This window comes from Argentina anserina, chromosome 6, assembly GCF_933775445.1.
Source record: "Argentina anserina chromosome 6, drPotAnse1.1, whole genome shotgun sequence".
NCBI lineage: Eukaryota > Viridiplantae > Streptophyta > Magnoliopsida > Rosales > Rosaceae > Argentina > Argentina anserina.
This window is the reverse complement of record NC_065877.1, coordinates 36,892,955-36,913,312: the sequence shown is the minus strand read 5'-3', so window position 1 is coordinate 36,913,312 and position 20,358 is coordinate 36,892,955. Positions and strand designations below refer to the sequence as shown.

General features: G+C 40.7%; 6 protein-coding genes, 1 non-coding gene and 1 pseudogene across 10 annotated transcripts; 2 read left to right on the top strand and 6 right to left on the bottom strand.

Moving 5' to 3' along the window:
• Positions 1-283: 283 nt before the first annotated feature.
• Positions 284-3,213, bottom strand: LOC126800609 (uncharacterized). 4 transcript variants are annotated; one of them, XM_050528000.1, is made up of 3 exons: positions 3,079-3,213; positions 1,622-1,814; positions 284-716 (listed from the first exon to the last, which is right to left on the bottom strand). In XM_050528000.1, the coding sequence occupies exons 2-3, from the start codon at positions 1,767-1,769 to the stop codon at positions 487-489; spliced, it is 378 nt and encodes a 125-aa protein (XP_050383957.1). In that variant the 5' UTR covers positions 1,770-1,814; positions 3,079-3,213; the 3' UTR covers positions 284-486. The 4 variants fall into 4 exon arrangements, with proteins under 4 accessions (XP_050383957.1, XP_050383956.1, XP_050383958.1 ...); XM_050527999.1 differs by lacking the exon at positions 3,079-3,213 and having other exon boundaries at positions 1,622-1,902; XM_050528001.1 differs by lacking the exon at positions 3,079-3,213 and having other exon boundaries at positions 284-698; positions 1,622-1,902.
• Positions 2,943-5,491, bottom strand: LOC126800613 (uncharacterized). Its single transcript, XM_050528007.1, has 3 exons — positions 5,244-5,491; positions 4,650-4,670; positions 2,943-3,301 (listed from the first exon to the last, which is right to left on the bottom strand). Exons 1-3 carry the CDS (start codon positions 5,442-5,444, stop codon positions 3,089-3,091), a joined length of 435 nt encoding a protein of 144 aa, XP_050383964.1. The 5' UTR covers positions 5,445-5,491; the 3' UTR covers positions 2,943-3,088.
• Positions 3,940-4,678, top strand: LOC126800608 (uncharacterized). The gene has a single exon (XM_050527998.1). It carries the CDS (start codon positions 4,002-4,004, stop codon positions 4,305-4,307), a length of 306 nt encoding a protein of 101 aa, XP_050383955.1. The 5' UTR covers positions 3,940-4,001; the 3' UTR covers positions 4,308-4,678.
• Positions 5,492-6,065: 574 nt separating the features above from the next.
• TRNAS-UGA (transfer RNA serine (anticodon UGA)) lies at positions 6,066-6,147 on the bottom strand. Its single transcript has one exon. It is a non-coding gene; the product is annotated as a tRNA-Ser (tRNA).
• Positions 6,148-7,139: 992 nt separating this feature from the next.
• On the top strand, positions 7,140-10,320 carry LOC126800584 (protein NUCLEAR FUSION DEFECTIVE 4-like). The gene is made up of 3 exons (XM_050527969.1): positions 7,140-7,675; positions 8,455-9,389; positions 9,480-10,320. Exons 1-3 carry the CDS (start codon positions 7,352-7,354, stop codon positions 9,994-9,996), a joined length of 1,776 nt encoding a protein of 591 aa, XP_050383926.1. The 5' UTR covers positions 7,140-7,351; the 3' UTR covers positions 9,997-10,320.
• A 140-nt stretch (positions 10,321-10,460) lies between these two features.
• LOC126800603 (peroxidase 55-like) lies at positions 10,461-11,909 on the bottom strand. The gene is given in 4 exon segments (XM_050527993.1): positions 10,461-11,009; positions 11,083-11,274; positions 11,386-11,437; positions 11,439-11,909. Coding segments are annotated over 4 exon segments (693 nt in total). The 5' UTR covers positions 11,606-11,909; the 3' UTR covers positions 10,461-10,727.
• An 857-nt stretch (positions 11,910-12,766) lies between these two features.
• On the bottom strand, positions 12,767-18,527 carry LOC126800596 (peroxidase 55-like; annotated as a pseudogene).
• Positions 18,528-18,562: 35 nt separating this feature from the next.
• Positions 18,563-19,800, bottom strand: LOC126797484 (peroxidase 55-like). The gene is made up of 3 exons (XM_050524106.1): positions 19,467-19,800; positions 19,148-19,339; positions 18,563-19,015 (listed from the first exon to the last, which is right to left on the bottom strand). The coding sequence occupies exons 1-3, from the start codon at positions 19,686-19,688 to the stop codon at positions 18,563-18,565; spliced, it is 867 nt and encodes a 288-aa protein (XP_050380063.1). The 5' UTR covers positions 19,689-19,800.
• Positions 19,801-20,358: the final 558 nt, after the last annotated feature.

Below are 20,358 nucleotides of genomic sequence, written 5' to 3'. Positions count from 1 at the left end.
TTTACATGGATCTACGATGCTTGATGCGATTCAAAGGACAAGGGAACCTATAATTTCACCGATTACCATCAATTCTATTGGAATCGTTCTGCAATGAGGTAAAAATTGCAGTGCAGACAATCCAATAACCTTAACGTAATGAATTGATGATGGGAAATATGTGTTGGAGTTTTCTTGTTAAAGTATGAATGTTCGATGATGCCATGATGGTGCTTTGTGGTGCGTTCTATTGGACCTTAAGTAAAAGAGTGACAATTTAAACGAAATTGTGAGGTGCCAAAGATGTCTATCGTTCATTGCCTTAGAGAAAGACTTCTCTGTGAACCAATAATTTTCGTGCTTTAAAATTATGGGCGTAATCACCTAGTACAGATTCAAGCAACAAGAGTCAAGTTTCAGTCCAATTTATACATATATAAAAGACTCCAGATGCAATGTTCCAACAGTGATCGCAGCAGAAGGCAGTGGAATCAGAGCCTGAAGTAGCTAGTCGCCGCCGCCGGTGTAGATGTGAACACCAATAGCTATGAGAAAGATGGTAATGAGTCCGAAGTATATGATGGTGTGCACCAAAATGGAAACTCCACTGGTCTGCATGTTGTTAAACTCCACCACTCGGCTTTTCCCCGGCAGCTGAAACAGCAATCCTGGAGTTAGCAGTACGAAGAGCGCCACCGCTATCAACACCGGACCCCAATCTGCCATTTTCCCTACCACTGCCGAGTTAAAAAGATGTCACTAGTACTGTAAATAGCACTGCAAGTATAGAAATGAAAGAAAGAAGCACAATACATAGAGAAGGGCTAGTCAGGCTAGATATAAAGACGTACAAAAGAGAATGCACACTCCACGCCGAAGCTAAAAGTTAGAACTTAGACATCTTCGGACGGCCGTCATTCGTTGCATTACAATGCTACTCTGATAGATACAACAATCCCCATTGGGCGGCATCTCTGATCTCTCTTTTGTTTGGATTTATGGACGCCTCTACTATCAATTTGGACCTTGTTTTAGGGCCAATCAACTAGCTAGCTCAGGGCCAAATCTTTTGTCTTAGCTTGGCCCAAATTCCTACTTCCTGGTCATCTAAGCAAAAACATCTGGGATTCTAATCCAAATTGACCTTAGTCAATTCAAACAAACATGTTTCTGCATTGCTCAAAGAAGTAACACTTCCATGTGTTTTCATCTTTTGATAGTTGTAATGCTCTTATAGCTTTTCTTTCCTGTAGAAAGGCGAACAAAACAAGGTAAGCATTCCAAACATGCATAGACTAACCATAGCTTTACAGTTCATCTGTTGCCACATTATATTACAGATCTTTCTGGAAAGAAAACTCCACCTTTCATCAATCTCTAAAGCAAGAAAAGCACCCTTCTAACAAACACTTATTGGAAGCTTATGAAAGCAAACACCTTTGTTTTCTTGTATTCATCTCCATAAAGCAAACCCACCACCTTCTCTTAATACCTTTCCTCTGTTTTAATCCCGAGGTCTTCTTTCTCACTAAGTTTGGCATCCCTCTCTCTTCTTCACTAAGAAACTAAGCTTCATTCGATTCTTCTACATAATAGAAGACATCACAACAGTCTATCTACCCATTTCAACAAGTTTACATACCTCCAGTTTGTAAGCAGAGCAAGAGTAGAGCAAATATGAGTGCTGATTGGGGGCCGGTCTGTGTTGCAGTGATCTTGTTCATTCTTTTGTCGCCAGGGCTGCTCTTCCAATTACCGGCAAGGACGCGGGTGATGGAGTTCGGAAACATGATGACGAGCGGGATTGCTATCCTGGTTCATGCCATCATATACTTCTGCATATTGACTATCTTGATCATTGCAATTGGTATTCACATACATATCAACTAATTCAAACTTCAATTCTGAGTCCAATTTATTGTAAAGTTTTTTCTTAAGTGAACTTACGTGTTCGGCGCTCCTTGTTTAATGTTTTACTGCTACCTCGTGTGTCTAGTTTTACTTGAAATTGACCCATTGTGAAGCAGTATCTTAATGAAATGAAAATAGTTATGCTTTGCATCTTTCCTGGCACTACATCACAAAGTTGTTCCCTATGTTCTCTCCCAGCTCTGGTTTATCTTATTGAGTCCCTATTTTTGAGTTTTATAGTATTAGATATAAACAAGACCATTATCAAAGATTCAAAAGTAGCAAGTTTAAGTTCGGGGGCATTGCCTTACAATTAAATTCAAATGGAAGATTCAAGGTGAATTACCAACCCCTTGTGCTACCATTTTAACTCGAAGCTTGTCTATTCAAGCATTTGTAAAATGGATAGAGGAAAATATCTATAGACATCTCTGTTTCCTAACAACAGTGTGAAGTATTACCACACACTCACTTCACAGATATATCCAAATCTGGAAGTTGTTACATGGAATTCCATAGATTTTCATCATTTCATCACGACCTACCTAAAACAATAACTAAAGAATATGATTCCCAGATCACTGAAAGAGTGTGTAATTGAGTAATTACATCTCTTCCCTAAACAGGCACCTAGTTTAAAATTTGAGACCACTCCTTCAGTACAATATCTTAGATAGATGAACAGTAGACTCGGTCATTCTAGGTGGACTTGTTCATTCTAGGTTTCTAGTCCTAAATTCCTGACTCAACGTGGCAAAGGTGTGGCACGTTGAATCTTTTAATACTCCCAGCACTCTGAGTTTGTTTACTGAATCATGAGCTTTGAGCTCAACAAACCCAATACACCAGCTTAGCCAACCTCTTTGGCATGGCTATTTAATCGTTTATGGTTGCCATGTTCATTTAAGGAGCTTGAGCTTAATACTAGGTTATAAATTGAAAGACTCTAATCCCCATTGGATAATTGCACCACAGATCACAGTAAATGGCATCTCAAATCCCAGACCATAAGAAAACATCAAACATTATGCACCAAAACTTAAAGCCAGAGATTCAAATCCAAAAAGAAAAGATCTGTGCTTTTATATGTACTTCATTTCAAAACTAATCATACGGGTTACAACAACATAAGCTCAGATTAATGCTAAAGAGACACAAAGACACAGATCCAAAGCTGCGCGAGAGTACCGGATCATCATCAGCCGGTGTAGATGTGGACGTGTACGGCCAAGATGAGAATGGCATAGAGCGCGAAAAAGATGAGTGTGTGTATAGCTATGGCTTTGCCATTGGTCTTCATGCTCCCAAACTCCACCTGCTTGCCGTTTCCGGGCAACGAGAAGAGTAGTCCCGGTTGCAGCAGGATAAACAGCACCACCCCAATCAGTACTGGACCCCAGTCCGCCATTTCCTTCAAGTTTAAAGCTTCAAAAACCAAACTGGGTCGGAATGAGATCTAAAGATGGAAGCCTTTAGTGACAGAATGAGGATGAGGACGAAGTGAGAGGCTTTAGTTTTGTGTGTTTATCATAAAAGACACTTGGGATTCTGAATTGTAAGCGACTAAGGTGGAACGGTGTGGAAGCTAGTCTGAAGGTTTGGTTGTCTGCTTTGCGTTACAGAATAAAACCATGCATTTGGTTTTTGGAATAAAGGAATAATGAAGCACCCCCACTGAGTTCAAAGCTTCTTCATCTTTTTTTATTCTTTTCTTATTTGACTAAACTTGATTGAAATGAATGAAATTCCAAAGAAAGTTGAATAGGGACAAGTTGTTGCCAGCCCTTAATTTGTGAAAAGGATAGTGATTGAATCATGTAACAGCCAACTCTTGAATGCTAATGGAGCTTCTAGTGATTGCAGACAACCTAATAATGCAAGTTCTTGTATATTAGAGTCATGTTGATGAGTTTTGGCCTTGAAAACAATAGAAAATGATGCTCTTCCCTTATCCAACAATCCAACAAAGCAAATGACAAGAGATTAAGATTTTAAAGAAAGGAGGGAAAGTGGAGTGGATGGTTGAAAATTCTTGGTGCTTTAATCATGGGATTCCTATTCCCTCTTATAAGGACTTAAACTCACTAGTTGGCATCCAAAGCCTTTTTTATATGCCCTTTCTCTGTTATTTTTATTCTTCTGCTCAGCTTGAGTTGTGCAAACTGCAAAGTAAGGAGCTAGCTGATCAAACTGAGAAGACTTCATTGAGGATGAGAGACTATGCTGCTCTGCTGATAGCTTCAGCGCTGTTTGCATTTTTGTCACCAGGATTGGTGTTTCAAATGCCGGGGAAGGAGCGTCCCTTCGCATTCATGAACATGAAGACCAACATTGCCTCCATGTTCTTGCACACTGTAATCTACGGTTTGCTTATGATTCTGTTCCTTGTTGTGCTTGACATTCACATCTATGCTTAGGAAATACATCAAGATAAGAAACCAGCTTGTAACTTTGTAAGTGCTTTAAGGATTAAACTGATTTAGTTTCTCTGTGTTATCATATGTACTAGTTATGCAGTGGTGCTACATCATCTATGTATTCTACACCTTCATAAATTCTGCTTTGAAAAGAATGAAGAAGTCTGTTATGTACCTATCTGCATATAACGGTGTAAACAGTTTTGGTTTGTCTGGTAACTTAAATTGTCAATATAGGCAAAAGGGTATGCAAAAAAAATCAAGTCCTTAGTTTGGATACAAGAGCATGGGCAAAAGGGAGGGTCTCATCACTCTCATGAAGGTTGGTGTTTTTTCTACTACTGTATTAGAGTTAAAAAGATTCTGGTACAAACTTCTGTACTCAACTGTTTACCCATGCATTTTCAATTACCATTACCTGTGCTGCTTCTGGTTAACTATGTATGTCAAAATTTCAATCTACAAAATTTGAAGTTTATTTCTAGAACTACCAGACTGAAATCAGAGATGCCTGGTAACCAATACACACACTTATTGCTCAAGCTATACATGTTACTATAGAGATGATTTCTTTCATTCCATCAAACATTAAATATACTAGAAATGAACTCTTGTTCCCAGATAAAATTCGACCCCTCCAGGTCCATCAAATTATATATAGAGTGAACATTCTGAACTGTGAATAATCTAAAATCTTTACCTTATCATCTGAATAGGATATTAGAATGAATAGGATATTAGAATGAATGTGCAATTATGCAATTTAGAACTCAGAAAGGGGGGGGGGGGCAAGTTCAGTTTTTAGCAGTAAAGATCATTGAAAAACAAAACAACATAAAGTACATGACAAATCAAGTTGATATATGTTGCAAATGGTATATGAGACAATCAAATCCTGAGTTCACAATTTGGTACTGGTACAAGTTAAGAACCAACATACATGTGGACTCCTATAGCCAACAAGAAGATACAGATGAGAGTAAAGTAGATGACGGAATGAACCAGAATTGAAACTCCACTAGTCTGAAAATTGCCAAACTCGACAAACCGGCTTTTCCCAGGTATCTGAATCAGCAATCCTGGAGTCAAAAGTATGAATAGCACTACTGCTATGAAAACTGGCCCCCAATCCGACATCTCTGATACTCGCCTTCCTGCACTAATACTCTCTCAAACTTCAAATGTGGTCTGATCTGATCTGCCATATAATGGCCAATGAGGGAGATACGGATTGGTTGGTATGGACAAAGAAAGATGAAAGGAAATGCACTAAATCAGAAAGTTGGGTACTAATTGCCTTTGGGGAGGAAGAGACAAGGGATTGATGACTAGGAAAAAGGCAAAGGTTACAGAAGCAAGCTATTCTTATTCACATGCAACATGAGGAAGCTTCCCACTAAACAAACAGCTATGCACACGAACAGAACACCCTTTGGTAATAAATTGTGATTCATGGTATCAAAGGTGCTTCCTTCTACTACTAGCCAAGGCATTATAGAGAGAAGGAGTACCTGTTCTTTAACTATTCATCCAACACTAAAAATCTCTTTCTTCCCCCATTTCCATCTCTATCTTTTCATTGATAAGACACTTTTCAGTTGCTTGAGAGCTCAACCAAAGCATAAAAAGGCCAAGAAAACAATACATTACAATATTACATTAACACAGATCAGTATAAATCCTTGTCTACAAGCCCAACAGACTTTCAAGATATCTAACTAAGCATAAAACCCCAAGAGGGTACAAAAGGAAAAGGAACGTCGACAGCAGGGTTCGAACCTGCGCGGGCGAAGCCCAACAGATTTCAAGTCTGTCTCCTTAACCACTCGGACATATCGACTTCTCTGGTGTTTAGCTACACAAAAAACCATATCACTATTCAATTAGGTAGCTGGTCTATCTATGGAAAATGTGGACGTGACATTTTTTTAATATGGAGGAGAAGGACAGCACGAACGAAAATTATTTAACACCGTAAAGAAGGATATGAATTTGCAAAATTGCACACTAAAAAAATGGGGTGGAGTGATCTGAAACCACATGACCCTTGGAATCAAATTATGCAAGGGACATCTACGATCTATGTCTTTCTTCTTCCTGGGCCATTTCTCATTTGTTTACAAGGTAAAGGCCGCCGACCTCATGTTCCTCGTGGCTTATTTTATGCACTTAATGCTAAAATGACAAACTCTATACTTTCAATTATATCATCAACTCGATTACAATAATGTTGTGTTATTCTTTCACCAAGGTTTAATACGATTAAGATGCCGAAACCCAAATTGTGATACCATTAGCTAGATGATAGGAATGACAGGACTTTTGGGACGCAAAATTAGTGCAACGAATCCAGGACAGATCATAGAGAAGGATAGCCTATTGCTAAGCTGGATTTGATAACTCACTTTCATGTTTGATTAGTTTTTATGTAATTATTGGTCAACATTTAAGATCAGAACAAGAAATCAATATGAGTTTCAAAGTGGACCTATCATAGTACAACTACCATAGACATAACAAAAGGTTTGTGACAGCAAAACTACTTTTGCCGTAGCCCGTAAAGAGCACATTTTCTCGTAATATTTTGTTTTTCCTCACTTCAGTGAGCTTATCTGAAGACAAATTATAACTTTTTATATAAAAAGAAGCTCCATTTTTTTTAAATATCGAAACAAAATCTTGGATCTTGAAATAGCATAAAGATGCTTATGGAAACAGTAACGACCATGGTCACTGCATATTTCTGTTTATAAGTACGACGTGTAGACTGACACCAAATGCGGCTTTATTTAGAAGATGTATATAAAAACCCGTCACTTGTTCAGAATCGGTGACCCAATCCAGCACATCACCATCATCCTCAGCCTGCCTTACCCTTTGCTCACCATTACTAGTACTAGTCCATATCTTCTGCTTCATAATACACACAAAAACAAAACCAAACAAAAAAGATCAAACCTTTATCAGAAAAAACTCCCAAATTCCAAGAAAAAACAGTCTCAGATTAATCCAAATAGAGATTTTCTGTAGTTGTAATCGTGGGGATGGAGAAGTTGAAGTCGTTTTTCAGCAACAGATGGCTGGTTTTTGTGGCGGCAATGTGGATGCAGTCCTGTGCTGGAATTGGGTACTTGTTTGGGAGCATATCACCAGTGATCAAGAGCTCCTTGAACTATAATCAGAGGCAGATTGCGAGGCTTGGGGTGGCTAAGGACCTTGGGGACAGTGTTGGGTTTCTGGCTGGGACCTTGTGTGAGGTTTTGCCTTTGTGGGCTGCTTTGCTTGTTGGTGCTTTGCAGAACTTTGTAGGGTATGGCTGGGTTTGGCTGATTGTCACTGGTAGAGCTCCACCTCTGCCTCTCTGGGCTGTGAGTATTCCAAAGTCTCTCACTTTACTTATTTTCTTCTTTTCTTCTTCAAATAATAGTTTTTTTTTCTTTTAGTCTTTGATCTTGTTTATTGAATGGTAGAGTAGTTTGGTGTGTTTCTGTGATAGTGGAGTACTTTGATACTTGTGGATCAAGCCTTTTTTGTTTGATTGTATTGATTGTTTGTGAGGAAGTCAATATGGTTTGAGTTGATGAGCAGAGTTTAATGTAATATTGGCTCTAGGATAAAGGAAGAACCTTTGGCCTTGACCTGTGGAAATTTGTTAGTTTCAACTTTCAAGTGCTCACATGCAAAACTTGGAACCTGGAGAATCAAATATGTAGATCTTTTTGAGGGTATGTTTGGATCTTTGTTTTTTTTGCTTTGGTTTAGAAAGGAGTCTAGCTGTCAGCAATTCTGCAATTCTCTTCTACTTTGCATAAATTCCAACTTGTGTATTTTTCTATCTAATTTCTCTGAGATTTTGATTTGTACTTGCTACCAAGATATAGAATTGCTTGTGCATTGCTGTTTTAATTGTGATTGGTCTGTAAGAGACCAGAATTGGTCATTTCAACAGGAGGTCACTAGTTCTCTGTAGTTTTCGATTAAAACGATCCTTTTGATAGAAAATGCTGGCCATGAATATTACAAATAGTGGTAACAGTTTAAACAGAGCAATTCAAAGTGTTGCTCATGTGTTCTATTTAGACATGAAGACATTTACTCATACTTATTGTCATCCTGCTTGGTTTGATATTTCGATTACAACTTGCAGATGTGCATTCTTATATTTGTGGGAACAAATGGTGAAACCTACTTCAATACTGCTGCTCTTGTTTCTTGTGTCCAAAACTTCCCAAAAAGTCGGGGTCCTGTGGTTGGAATTCTCAAGGGCTTTGCCGGCTTGGGTGGCGCAATTATGACTCAGATATATGCAATAATTCAATCCCCAGATCATGCATCTCTGATTTTCATGGTTGCAGTTGGTCCAGCAATGGTCATTATTGCTTTAATGTTTATTGTCAGACCAGTTGGAGGTCACAAACAAGTCCGTCCAACTGATGACATGAGCTTCACATTTATCTACAGTGTGTGCCTACTGTTAGCTGCTTACTTGATGGGGGTCATGATAGTTGAGGATCTAGTTGATTTGAGCCACTCCGTGATCATTGTTTTTACATTGGTCTTGTTTATCCTCCTCTTGGTTCCCATTGTGATTCCTATTTCGCTTAGTTTCTTCTACTCACAGCCGAGAATTCCAGAAGAGGAGTCACTCCTGTCTGCTACACTGAAACAAGAAGCAGGCAAATCTGAAGCAGACACTACTGAGGTAATATTCAGTGAAGTGGAAGATGAGAAGCCCAAAGAAGTGGACTTGCTTCCCGCATTGGAAAGGCAAAAACGAATTGCCCAATTGCAGACGAAACTATTCCAAGCAGCTGCAGAAGGAGCAGTCAGGGTGAAGAGGAGGAGGGGTCCACACAGAGGAGAAGACTTCACCTTGACACAAGCTTTGATCAAAGCAGACTTCTGGCTTATATTTTTCTCACTTCTGTTGGGTTCTGGATCTGGTTTGACAGTGATTGATAACCTTGGCCAGATGAGCCAGTCTCTAGGATATGATAATACACATATTTTTGTCTCCATGATCAGTATTTGGAACTTTCTTGGTCGTGTTGGTGGTGGTTTCTTCTCAGAGATTATTGTGAGGTATACAATAATTATGTTCACATCTGGATTTTAAATCGTTTTAATGACTTCTGAAATCTGATACATGTTTCTTCACTGTATGTTTAATAGGGACTATGCTTATCCGAGACCAGTAGCAATGGCTGTGGCACAACTCATAATGGCAGTTGGGCATCTCTTCATTGCTTTTGGATGGCCTGGAGCGATGCACATTGCAACCATCTTGATTGGGCTAGGATATGGGGCTCATTGGGCAATTGTGCCAGCTGCTGCCTCTGAATTGTTTGGCTTGAAAAAGTTTGGGGCTTTATACAATTTTCTCACATTAGCAAACCCTGCTGGTAGTTTAGTTTTCTCTGGTTTGATTGCTAGCAGTATATATGACCGTGAAGCAGAGAAGCAAGCTCATCAGCCTCATCTCCTGCATCAGATTCCAGGATCAATTTTCCAAGGGATGCTCGGACAGGATGCACCAAAGTGTCATGGTGTGGTATGCTTTTTTCTTACTTCGGTAATTATGTCCTTGTTCTGTGTTATTGCATTTCTTTTGAGCATGATTCTGGTACATCGGACTAGAATCGTATATACCAATCTGTATGGCAAGTCCCGTTCATCTGGGCTCTCATGATTGAATGAGAGCATCAAGAAATTCCTTGATTTCTCCATGTCACCTTCAAACTGGAGTATTTTGTCCAAGTTGTTTGTATACTAAGAATTTATTCGTGGCTCATCAACATATATCAAGCATGATGGAGGTTAACACTCCAGTCTACCGAGGATCAGAAACACTGAAACAGACACCAAATTTTTTCCTTCCCTTGGGGTCTTAGTGCTTGTAGTTGTGTACGGTTGTCATTCAAGTCTTATATTGTTTGATTGGAAAACAGAATGAAGATCTATTATTGTATTGAATTTGGAGATCCGATTGTCTTTGAAACTTTTGTTTGTGATATTCATTGTGTCCACAGTCCATTTCTGAAGAGAGAAGAAATAATTCGCATTTTTTGTCTGAAAAATCTGTTTTTAGTTCTTCAGATATTTTCCTCCAGTTGTTTTAATGATATTCTTGCGGAGATAGGAGATATGTGGTTTGCTTTTAAGTCTTGAAGACAGTTCATGCTGACTGTTGACTGTTGACTTGGTATTTTAAGAGTACTGGAGTTAATAGCCTTTTGTTTTGTATCATGAACATGACTGTGGGTGTGATCAGAACATATTTGTGGGAGATGAATTCTTCTTTGAAGACACTATTATATGATCATTTCTACTATACGAAGTGTGTGCTTTTGGCCAGTACATTATTTCCAGAATTATTCATTCCAGCATCAAAAGAAAAAGAAGAAAGAAGATGGATTCCCGTTATCTATCGACATGATCATGATTGAAAGTAGTACAGTCTTTCCCGGAGGAGTTTGAAAATGAGTACAAACGACTTGCAAAGCGGCTGCAGTGCGAGAAGCCTAGTGTATGTTCTCCAGACAGTGCAATAACATCAGTTTGGGAAAGGTTGTGTTTGGCAAACATGGTATTGAGTTGCTTCAGATTGAAAGATGGTTCAGGCAACTTTCCAGGGACCCGAGAGGCTTTTGAGACAAGTTCATCTCCACGCCCCAATTCTACGTTAAATGCAGGGCCTCCAGCCTGCACAGAAACTTTGATTAGTACGTTTTTCCATTAGCTTTCAGACTGGGGAAACTGATGAGTTAAGACTTACTAGGACTACAACATCTCGGGCAGCAAGCGCCAGAATGTCAGCACAAGAGACGACACCAGGGCATTGTGATTCAACTGCCTCCTTAGCCTTGATTACGGTGTCAAATCCATCTCCGGCTAAAGAAAGATTATCTGAATAATCCTTCTCTGCATCCCCATTTGGTGAAGCAATCATTATCGAGGCATCGCATCCCTGCAGCCAAAGAATGTGTTACATGAGCACATTGTGCACTGTCCTGTCAATAGGTAACAAACTCTGATGAAATGCTACTATGTATGGACCGCAGCTAGCAAAGTTTCCTACCTCAATGAAGCAGTCATGGAAAAACAGTCGCAGAGTACCCGGAATTGTTGAGGCTTTGGCTGAGTTTATTAAAGACTGCCTGCTTCACTATGGACTCCACATTTGGACAACCAGAGCTATAGAAGTTTTCTACTAAACGTGCTTCTGATGCCCTCCCTTGCATATCAATCATCATCAAAAACAAACCCGAAAGCGCCAGCAAGCCTCTCCATACCTCCATTTTGCTATATCCCTCTCGATCTTCTCTTCTCTCTCAGCCCATGGTGACTGTTAGTGAATATATACAAGGGATGAAGACGATGGTGCTTGTGACCCCTAAAACTTACCATATCTGTTAAAAGATTGATGTAGTCATGCATTCATTCTTGGTGCTTAAGAATTTGATATGTGTACGTTTTAGTAGGTTGCATGTAACCACACCCCAATATTATAGCGCTGTTGTTGTGGGGTGTTGGGTGGTCACTGTCTTGTAGAGTTGAGAGTCGGAGCCATATGTATATATCCCAGTAACATATGTATGCAAAAAGACTCCTTTAATTTCATGGCAATTTTTGCTGTCATTCTATGAAGTATGACTGATTGTTGCTTCCTCGTAGTCTTATAGTGACTCTTACATCTTTGTGACAAATAGGAACGCTTAGCCAACCTAAATACAGCTCATCGTTAGTCATTACTTGTGCTTTGACAATTGATATGAAAACGACCAAGTAACAAATCCCCTTGATCAGTTAATCCCGTCCTTCAAACGCAAAGCACATATCCAAGGAGATGTTCAAATTTGACATTTTCTAATGGCGTGCGGGGAAGAAGCATTACTGTTTTAAACAACACAAAAAAAAAAAATCTTTTAGCAATCACATTCGATTCGTGTATATTCTTTCTCCAATTAAAGAAGATATATCTTGACGGAATTGCCTGGATATGACTAATGAACTAGCATTGTTAGCAATGTACAGATTTGTAATTATTATAATACGTATCATCATTTTTTCTTTGGAATGAAACCTTCGTACATTCTATTTTACAATCCACGTACACTCTCCATTTTTAACATTTTCATTTCTAAGTGACTAAAAAATCGTCCCTAAAACTCATTATGCGTTTGATCTTTAAAATAAAATAAAAACTTATGAACCAACATATTGATCCACTTGAGTTGCTACTCGATCGATCTATTAACTGGAGTAAAAAGAGTTCAAACAATTTCATTTTCCATAAGAATATTTGCTCTGAGATCTTATGCATATTGAACAAAACTTGAATAAATTTGTAGATAAAATGAGACATTCTAGTGTCCTACATACTAACATAGTTGTAGATGAATCGCACATGAAACGATTTAACCAATGCCCGTCTCCCTCTTTTTAGACGGTAAAATTTGCTCGTGCCAAAATGCGACCTTCCCAAGTTATAAATCCTTGCTCTGCTCCCCCTGATTGAAGACCGTGCAATCCATCCTAATCTCCCCTTGATTACCAGTCTTAACGCCGACCCTGCCGAGCTTCGTCGTGGCAGTGACGAAGGCTTTGTTAAACTCCTCGGGGTTGTTAGCGAAGTTCTCGACCGTCGATTATCCGATGTCAACAAGCCCTTCCCTGCAACCACGTTCTGGAAATACTTCTTGTCAAATGTTCGTGGGGTTTGAATGTCCAATTCGATGGCAATGCTGGGGTCCCCACCAGGAGGGCGCTTCTTTCAGGTGCGCGGAGTTGTCGGGATTCATCGTCGGGTCAATGCCGGAGGGTAACTTGAACGTGTAAATGCGGTTGGCGAAGCGATCGCAGTGCGAAAACGTTTTCCCGAGTGTTAACCCTAGTGTGTGTGCTCCTGATAATGCAATGACGTCGGTCTGGGTGGTTGTGTTTGGCAAACAAGGTGTTGAGTTTTTGAAGATCCATATCTGGATCCGGCAAGTTCCCGTGGACCCTTGAGGCCTTCGAGATTAGTCCATCGCGACGTCCCATCCGGACCTCCACCGTACTCTACGCATGTAAACAAAGAATTTCACTTATTAGTTAAAGACATGCATTGGAAGATTATCACTGCGAGTTAATTAACCAATCAATCTATAAGAACTCTTAGTGGGTTTACACTCATATATGACTTGCAAGAAGTACAACATCGCGGGTAGCAATAGTCAAAATGTCAGCACAAGAAACGACGCCGGGGCATTGCGCTTCGACGGCTATCTTAGCCCTGATGATGGTGTCAAAACCATCTCCGGCCAATGAAAGATCGATTATCAGGCGCATCCCTCTCGTTGTCCCCGCTTGGTGTTTGTATCATGAAAGAGGAATCGCATCCGTGTTCAGAAATTAATCAACCAAGAAAACGAGTTAACGATTATTACATATATGACATGGATTTTGAGTTTGAACGCACGAACTTTAGAAGTAGAACAACCAGAATTATTACTAATTACCTCGACGAAACAGTCATGAAAAAACAACCGTAGAGTAGCTGGGGTTGTTGTGAAAGTTTCATCGAGTTTTTTAATGATTGTCTGCTTCACAATGGCGTCAGCGTTTGGGCAACTTGTATTGTAGAAACTGTTGGCATGTATAGTGGCGGGAAACATGATCCGTGTTTTACGGAGTGAATCCCGGAAAGTGAATTCGTAGATTAGTATATATAGGTTGATATGTGTATGAAGAAATAATCAAGTTATATATCCAATTAATTCCAGTTGGTATCAGAGCCGTGCTCTGTTTTACCTGTTTTTGGTGTTTGGAGCTTCCGGTAATTAGTCGGAATAACCGACTGTGTTTTTTGTTCCCGGCGTCGTCCTCCAGAAGTCAACACGTTGCCGTCTTCCTCGTCGCTCCCGCTGCTGCAACCTCACCTCCTCGACGAGCGCCGTTCTCCTCGACGAGCGCCGTTCTCTTCGACACAGACGACCCACCGACGAGCGCCGTTATCCACATCACCCACAACCACCACCTCTGCTTCTTTCGGCTCCTCAACCTCACTGCTATTCTTATCAAACTCATTCTCCACAACCTCATCTCCGAATCGACCCGCCGATCCCGCCGATTCACTGCTCCTCATCTCCAAGACGCCCTCCGGTGGTCCCTCCCTCCGGTGGTCCCTCATCTCCGAGACGCCCTCCGGTGCTTCTCATCTCCGAGACGCCGATTTATTCACCCTAGCTCGGAGCCGCCGCTGTCCCTTTCTCTCTGCTCTGCACCTCCATCTCTTTCTCCTCTCTCCGAAATCTTTCCCGAAATTTTCCTTCAGAAACCCTACATTTATCTCTCAATCCGACCCGACCCGGCCCGCTCTCGATCCGGCCCGCTCTCGACCCGACCCGGTCCGCCAATCCGACCCGGACCGCCTACCCGACCCGGTCCATCCGACCCGACCCGATCCATCCGACCCGACCCGGTCCACCCGACCCGACCCGGTCCACCCGACCCGACCCGGTCCACCCGACCCGACCTGGTCCACCCGACCCGACCCGGTCCACCTGACCCGACCCGGTCCATCCGACCCGACCCGGTCCGGCAAGAATCATTTGTCTTTTTCCTTGTCTGTGCATCCTCACTGTCAGTGCAAGTGCACCAAAGACCGATTCTTCTTTAATTGGTATGGCTTTTAATATTTCTCACTCTGGTAGTTCTGATACATGGATTATTGATTCTGGTGCGTCTGATCATATGACTTATGACAAATCTTATTTTACCATATTATCCCCTCCACCCGTACCCTATGTTACTAATGCTAATGGTGAGTCATTTCCCGTGGTAGGGACAGGGTCTGTTCGTATTACTCCTACCATAGAGCTTCACAATGTACTTTATGTACCTGCTCTATCTCACCATTTGATATCTGTTCCCCAACTGAACGCTGACGCTCAGTGCTATGTGACCTTTTTTCCTATGTATGTGATATTTCAGGATCTTCTCACCGGACGAGTAATTGGTCGGGGGTATTTGCGGGGCCGGTTGTTTCATTTGGATCTGACGTACGCAGGGGAAAAACCAGGCGGGCAGTCTCGGACCGCGTTACTCTCCACTTCTGACAAGTTAAGTGAAATTTGGTTATGGCATCGTCGCTTAGGGCATCCATCTTTTAGTATTATGAAAAAATCCATGCCCACTTTGTTTATTAATGTAGACGAGTCTTGTTTATGTTGTGAGACATGTGTTTTGGGCAAGAGTCATCGATCAACTTATTCCCCTAGTAGTTCACCTAAAAGCTTTCTTCCTTTTGAATTAATTCATTCTGATGTTTGGGGACCCTCTAAAGAATCTACTGTCTCAGGCATGCGTTATTTTGTGTCATTCATTGATGAGTGCACACGTCTTTCATGGATTATTCTTCTTAAAAATAAAGATGAAGTTTTTCCAGCTTTTCGTACCTTCCATGCCACTGTCCAAACCCAATATAATGCCACCATTCGAGTTCTTCGTTCTGATAATGGGGGCGAATACGTGAATCATGTCTTTCAGGAGTTCTTTAACACACACGGAATTGTTCATCAAACAACGTGTCCTTACACACCTGAGCAAAATGGGATTTCTGAACGGAAAAATCGTCATTTACTTGATATGGCTCGGTGTATTCTTTTTAGTGCTCACATGCCTAAATACCTTTGGGGTGATGCTGTCATTACTTCCGCCCACCTTATTAATCGTCTTCCATCTCGTGTTCTTCAAGGGAAAGTTCCATATGAGGTGCTTGCATCTCATGTCAAATTACCCTCGTTTCATAATCTTCCTGCCCGTGTTTTCGGTTGTGTTGCTTTTGTTCATCTTCCACAACATCAGCGTTCTAAGTTAGATGCCCGGGCAGTTAAATGTGTTTTTGTTGGGTACGGCAGCCATCAGAAAGGGTACCGGTGCTACCATCCCCCTACTCGGAAGTACTATGTCACTATGGATGTTACCTTTTTTGAGGATATGAGTTATTTTTCCCCTTCTGATACTGCTCTTCAGGGGGAGAATTCCTATTTTGAAGAGCTGTATCATAGAGAGGGGGAGACAAGTGAGCCAGTCGATATGGTAATAAGATCTGTTGAGATTACCAAAGTGTCAGCCACACAGGCACCACCGGAGGTCGTCACTCAAGAGATTCAGGCACCAGAAGCTGACAACACAACTGCCCCTCATGTATCTCGTACTACTTATACCCCTGATCAATGCTCTCCTGGTGCAGAAGATCACTCATCTGAGGTTAGTCATTCTATTCAGGCTAATAGTAGACAATATGTTTTGCCAAATAGGTCTACTCGAGGTCAACCAACAAAAAAATATGAACCTACCCTTCAGACTAAATCCAAGTATCCGGTGGCCAATTTTATATCTACTAAAAGATTATCTAAGTCATATGAGTCATTTGTGAATCAAATATCTACTGTATCAGTACCTAACAAAGTGCAGGATGCATTGGGCGATCCAAAATGGAGGAAAGCAATGGAGGAAGAGATGGAAGCATTACAAAAGAACAATACTTGGGAGCTTGTACCTCCACCATATGGCAAGAAGACTGTAGGATGTCGATGGGTGTTTACAGTGAAGCATAATCCAGATGGGTCAGTAAGCCGGTATAAAGCACGCCTAGTAGCAAAGGGGTTCACCCAGACATATGGCATAGACTATGATGAGACATTTGCACCTGTTGCAAAGATAAACACTATCCGGGTATTGCTCTCTATCGCTGCTAACTTGAACTGGCCACTTAGGCAGTTTGATGTTAAGAATGCATTCCTTCATGGAGAACTATCAGAGGAAGTATACATGGATCTTCCGCCTGGATATGTGGCCACTTCTCCAAGTAACTCCGTATGCAGATTGAGAAAGTCTTTGTATGGTCTTAAACAGTCACCTCGTGCTTGGTTTGGAAGATTCTCACAATTCATGAGGAAAATTGGATACGTGCAGAGTAATTCAGACCACACATTATTTCTCAAACACCAACAAGGGAAGGTAACAGCCCTAATCATATATGTTGACGATATGGTAGTTACTGGTAATGATACTATTGAGGTGGACAGATTACAAAAGCAGCTAGCCACAGAGTTTGAGATGAAGGACCTAGGTACACTCAAGTACTTCTTGGGTATTGAGGTAGCCCGGGGAAGTGATGGTATCTATCTGTGTCAGAGGAAGTACATCCTTGATCTACTAACGGAGACAGGGATGTTAGATTGCACTCCAATTGATACTCCTATTGAGCAGAACCATCGGTTAGCAGAGTATCCAGATCAAGTTCCCACTGACAAAGCTCGATATCAGAGGCTAGTTGGACGCCTGATTTATTTGTCACATACCAGGCCAGATGTTGCATATGCAGTAAGTGTAGTGAGTCAGTTCATGCATAATCCAAGTGTGGATCATATGGATGCTGTTGTAAGGATTTTGAGATACTTGAAGTCAGCTCCAGGGAGAGGAGTAATGTTTTCTAATCACAACAATATCTTTGAGATTTGTGGCTTCACAGATGCAGACTGGGCTGGAAATGTTACCGATCGGAGGTCCACATCAGGGTACTATACCTTTGTTGGAGGCAATCTTGTTACGTGGAGGAGTAAGAAACAAAATGTGGTAGCTCGATCTAGTGCTGAAGCAGAATACAGAGGTATGGCTCAGGGAGTGTGCGAATTATTATGGCTTAGAAATCTACTAGAAGACTTGGGTATTAAGCCTAAAAGTGCTATGCAGCTGTACTGTGACAACAAGGCAGCTATTGATATTTCGCATAACCCTGTGCAACATGATCGTACAAAACATGTGGAGGTTGATCGTCATTTTATAAAGGAAAAGCTAGACGCAAAGATCATTAGTTTTCCTTTTGTTTGCACAGAAGAGCAACTTGCCGATATGCTCACAAAAGGAGTGTCTAAAAGAGTTTTTTATGATTCACTTAGCAAGTTGGGCATGGTCGATATGTATGCACCAACTTGAGGGGGAGTGTTGGCATGTATAGTGGCGGGAAACATGATCCGTGTTTTACGGAGTGAATCCCGGAAAGTGAATTCGTAGATTAGTATATATAGGTTGATATGTGTATGAAGAAATAATCAAGTTATATATCCAATTAATTCCAGTGAAACCTTCAACTAACTGTGCTTCTGCTCCTCTTTCATGCATATTAATCATCATCAAAACCACCACTAACAGTAACCCTCTCCACACCTCCATACTTTTACGTACTGATTTACTAGCTCTCTCCTCTTCTAACCTCGTGGTAATTGTGACGACTTCTCATATATATAGATTTTCTTTCGACAGATATAAATATAAATGAAAATGGATTTTCGATACTGGCGAGTGGCGACCTTCCAGAGCCATACATATTTGCTACATAAATTGATTATATGCATACGATGTAGTCGTGCGTACTTGATCCAGGCTTCAGGAGCATAGTCGGGATCCAACGACGGGTCAACGGCGGAGGATGACGAGAATGAGTACAAGCGGTTGGCGAAGTGGTCACAGTGTGAAAACCCTAGAGTATGTGCTCCCGATAATGCAATGACGTCGGTTTGGGTGAGGCTGTGTTTGGAAAACATGGTGTTGAGTTGTTTCAGATCAAATTCTGGTTCAGGCAAGTTTCCCGCCACCCTTGAGGCTTTGGAGACTAGTCCATCCCGACGTCCCAATTCTACGTTGAAGTCCGGACCTCCACCCTACACATGTAAACAAAGAATTTCACTTAATTAAAGGAAGATTGCATTGTCAATGCAAGTTAATCAATCAATTTATCAATTAGGAATATACTTACAAAGAAGAAAAAGTCAAGCAGGTAGTTTATGACTTACAAGAACTACAACATCGCAGGTAGCAAGTGCCAAAATGTCAGCACAAGAAACGACGCCAGGGCATTGCGCTTCGACGGCTTGCTTAGCCTTGATGACGGTGTCAAACCCATCTCCGGCCAATGAAAGATTATCCGACGAGTCCTTCTCTGCGTCTCCATTTGGTGATGATATCATGACTGAGGCATCGCATCCCTATTCATAAATGATCAACCAAGAAAAGCAATTAAGGATGATTCTTTGATTTGTTACATATGCATGTATCGTGTACCTGTACTTTGAGTTTGAACACATGAACCATATATAAACTTTAACCAAGTACCTCGACAAAGCAGTCATGGAAAAAGAGTCGGAGAGTAGCCGGAATAGTTGTGAAGGTTTGGCTAAATTTTTTAGAGACCGCCTGCTTCACTATGGATTCAACGTTTGGGCAACTGGAGCTGTAAAAATTTTCAACTAATTGTGCTTGTGATCCACATCCCTGCATATCAATCATCATCAAAACCATAACCACTATTAACAGTAACCCTCTCCCCACCTCCATTCTTGAGCTCTTTACTGATCGATTACAAGCTCTCTCCGGCCTATTCGTGGTAAAGTTAGGACTTAATTCTCATATATGCATGTAACTATATATATAGAGAGATGATTAGATGAACATATATAGCTGAATATAATGGCGACCTTTCAAACTTCAAAGGCATACATTTTGAAACAAGATGACTTGCTATATATATATATATATATATATATATATATATATATATATATATCAGATGTAGCCATGCGTACTTGGTCCAGGCATCCAAGTCCAACAGTCTGATCAATGTTCTAGTAGAAGTATGTAGTAGGTAGAACGCATTTTAATTATGTCCTATAGTCTATATTGGGCTGTTGTTCTAGGCTGTTGGGTACTTGGGTATTGGTCAATGCCTCAATGTCATTATCGATCATTGCAGTATATATGTTCATATAATAGTATGCATTATACCAAGGTATCGTGCCAGGCTCCTCTATCCACAGTGCAAATACAGGATCCGATACCTGTGTAGAAGTTTTTTTATTTTTTACAATTTCTTGTTACATACGAGACTCATCAAACAGACAAAAAATTCTTCACAAAATTAATATACGAGAAAACATTTTCAATGTTGATATTGAATTCACTTTCAATTCGAAAAAGAAGGTGAAGAAAATGAGAAGGAAAAAAAAAT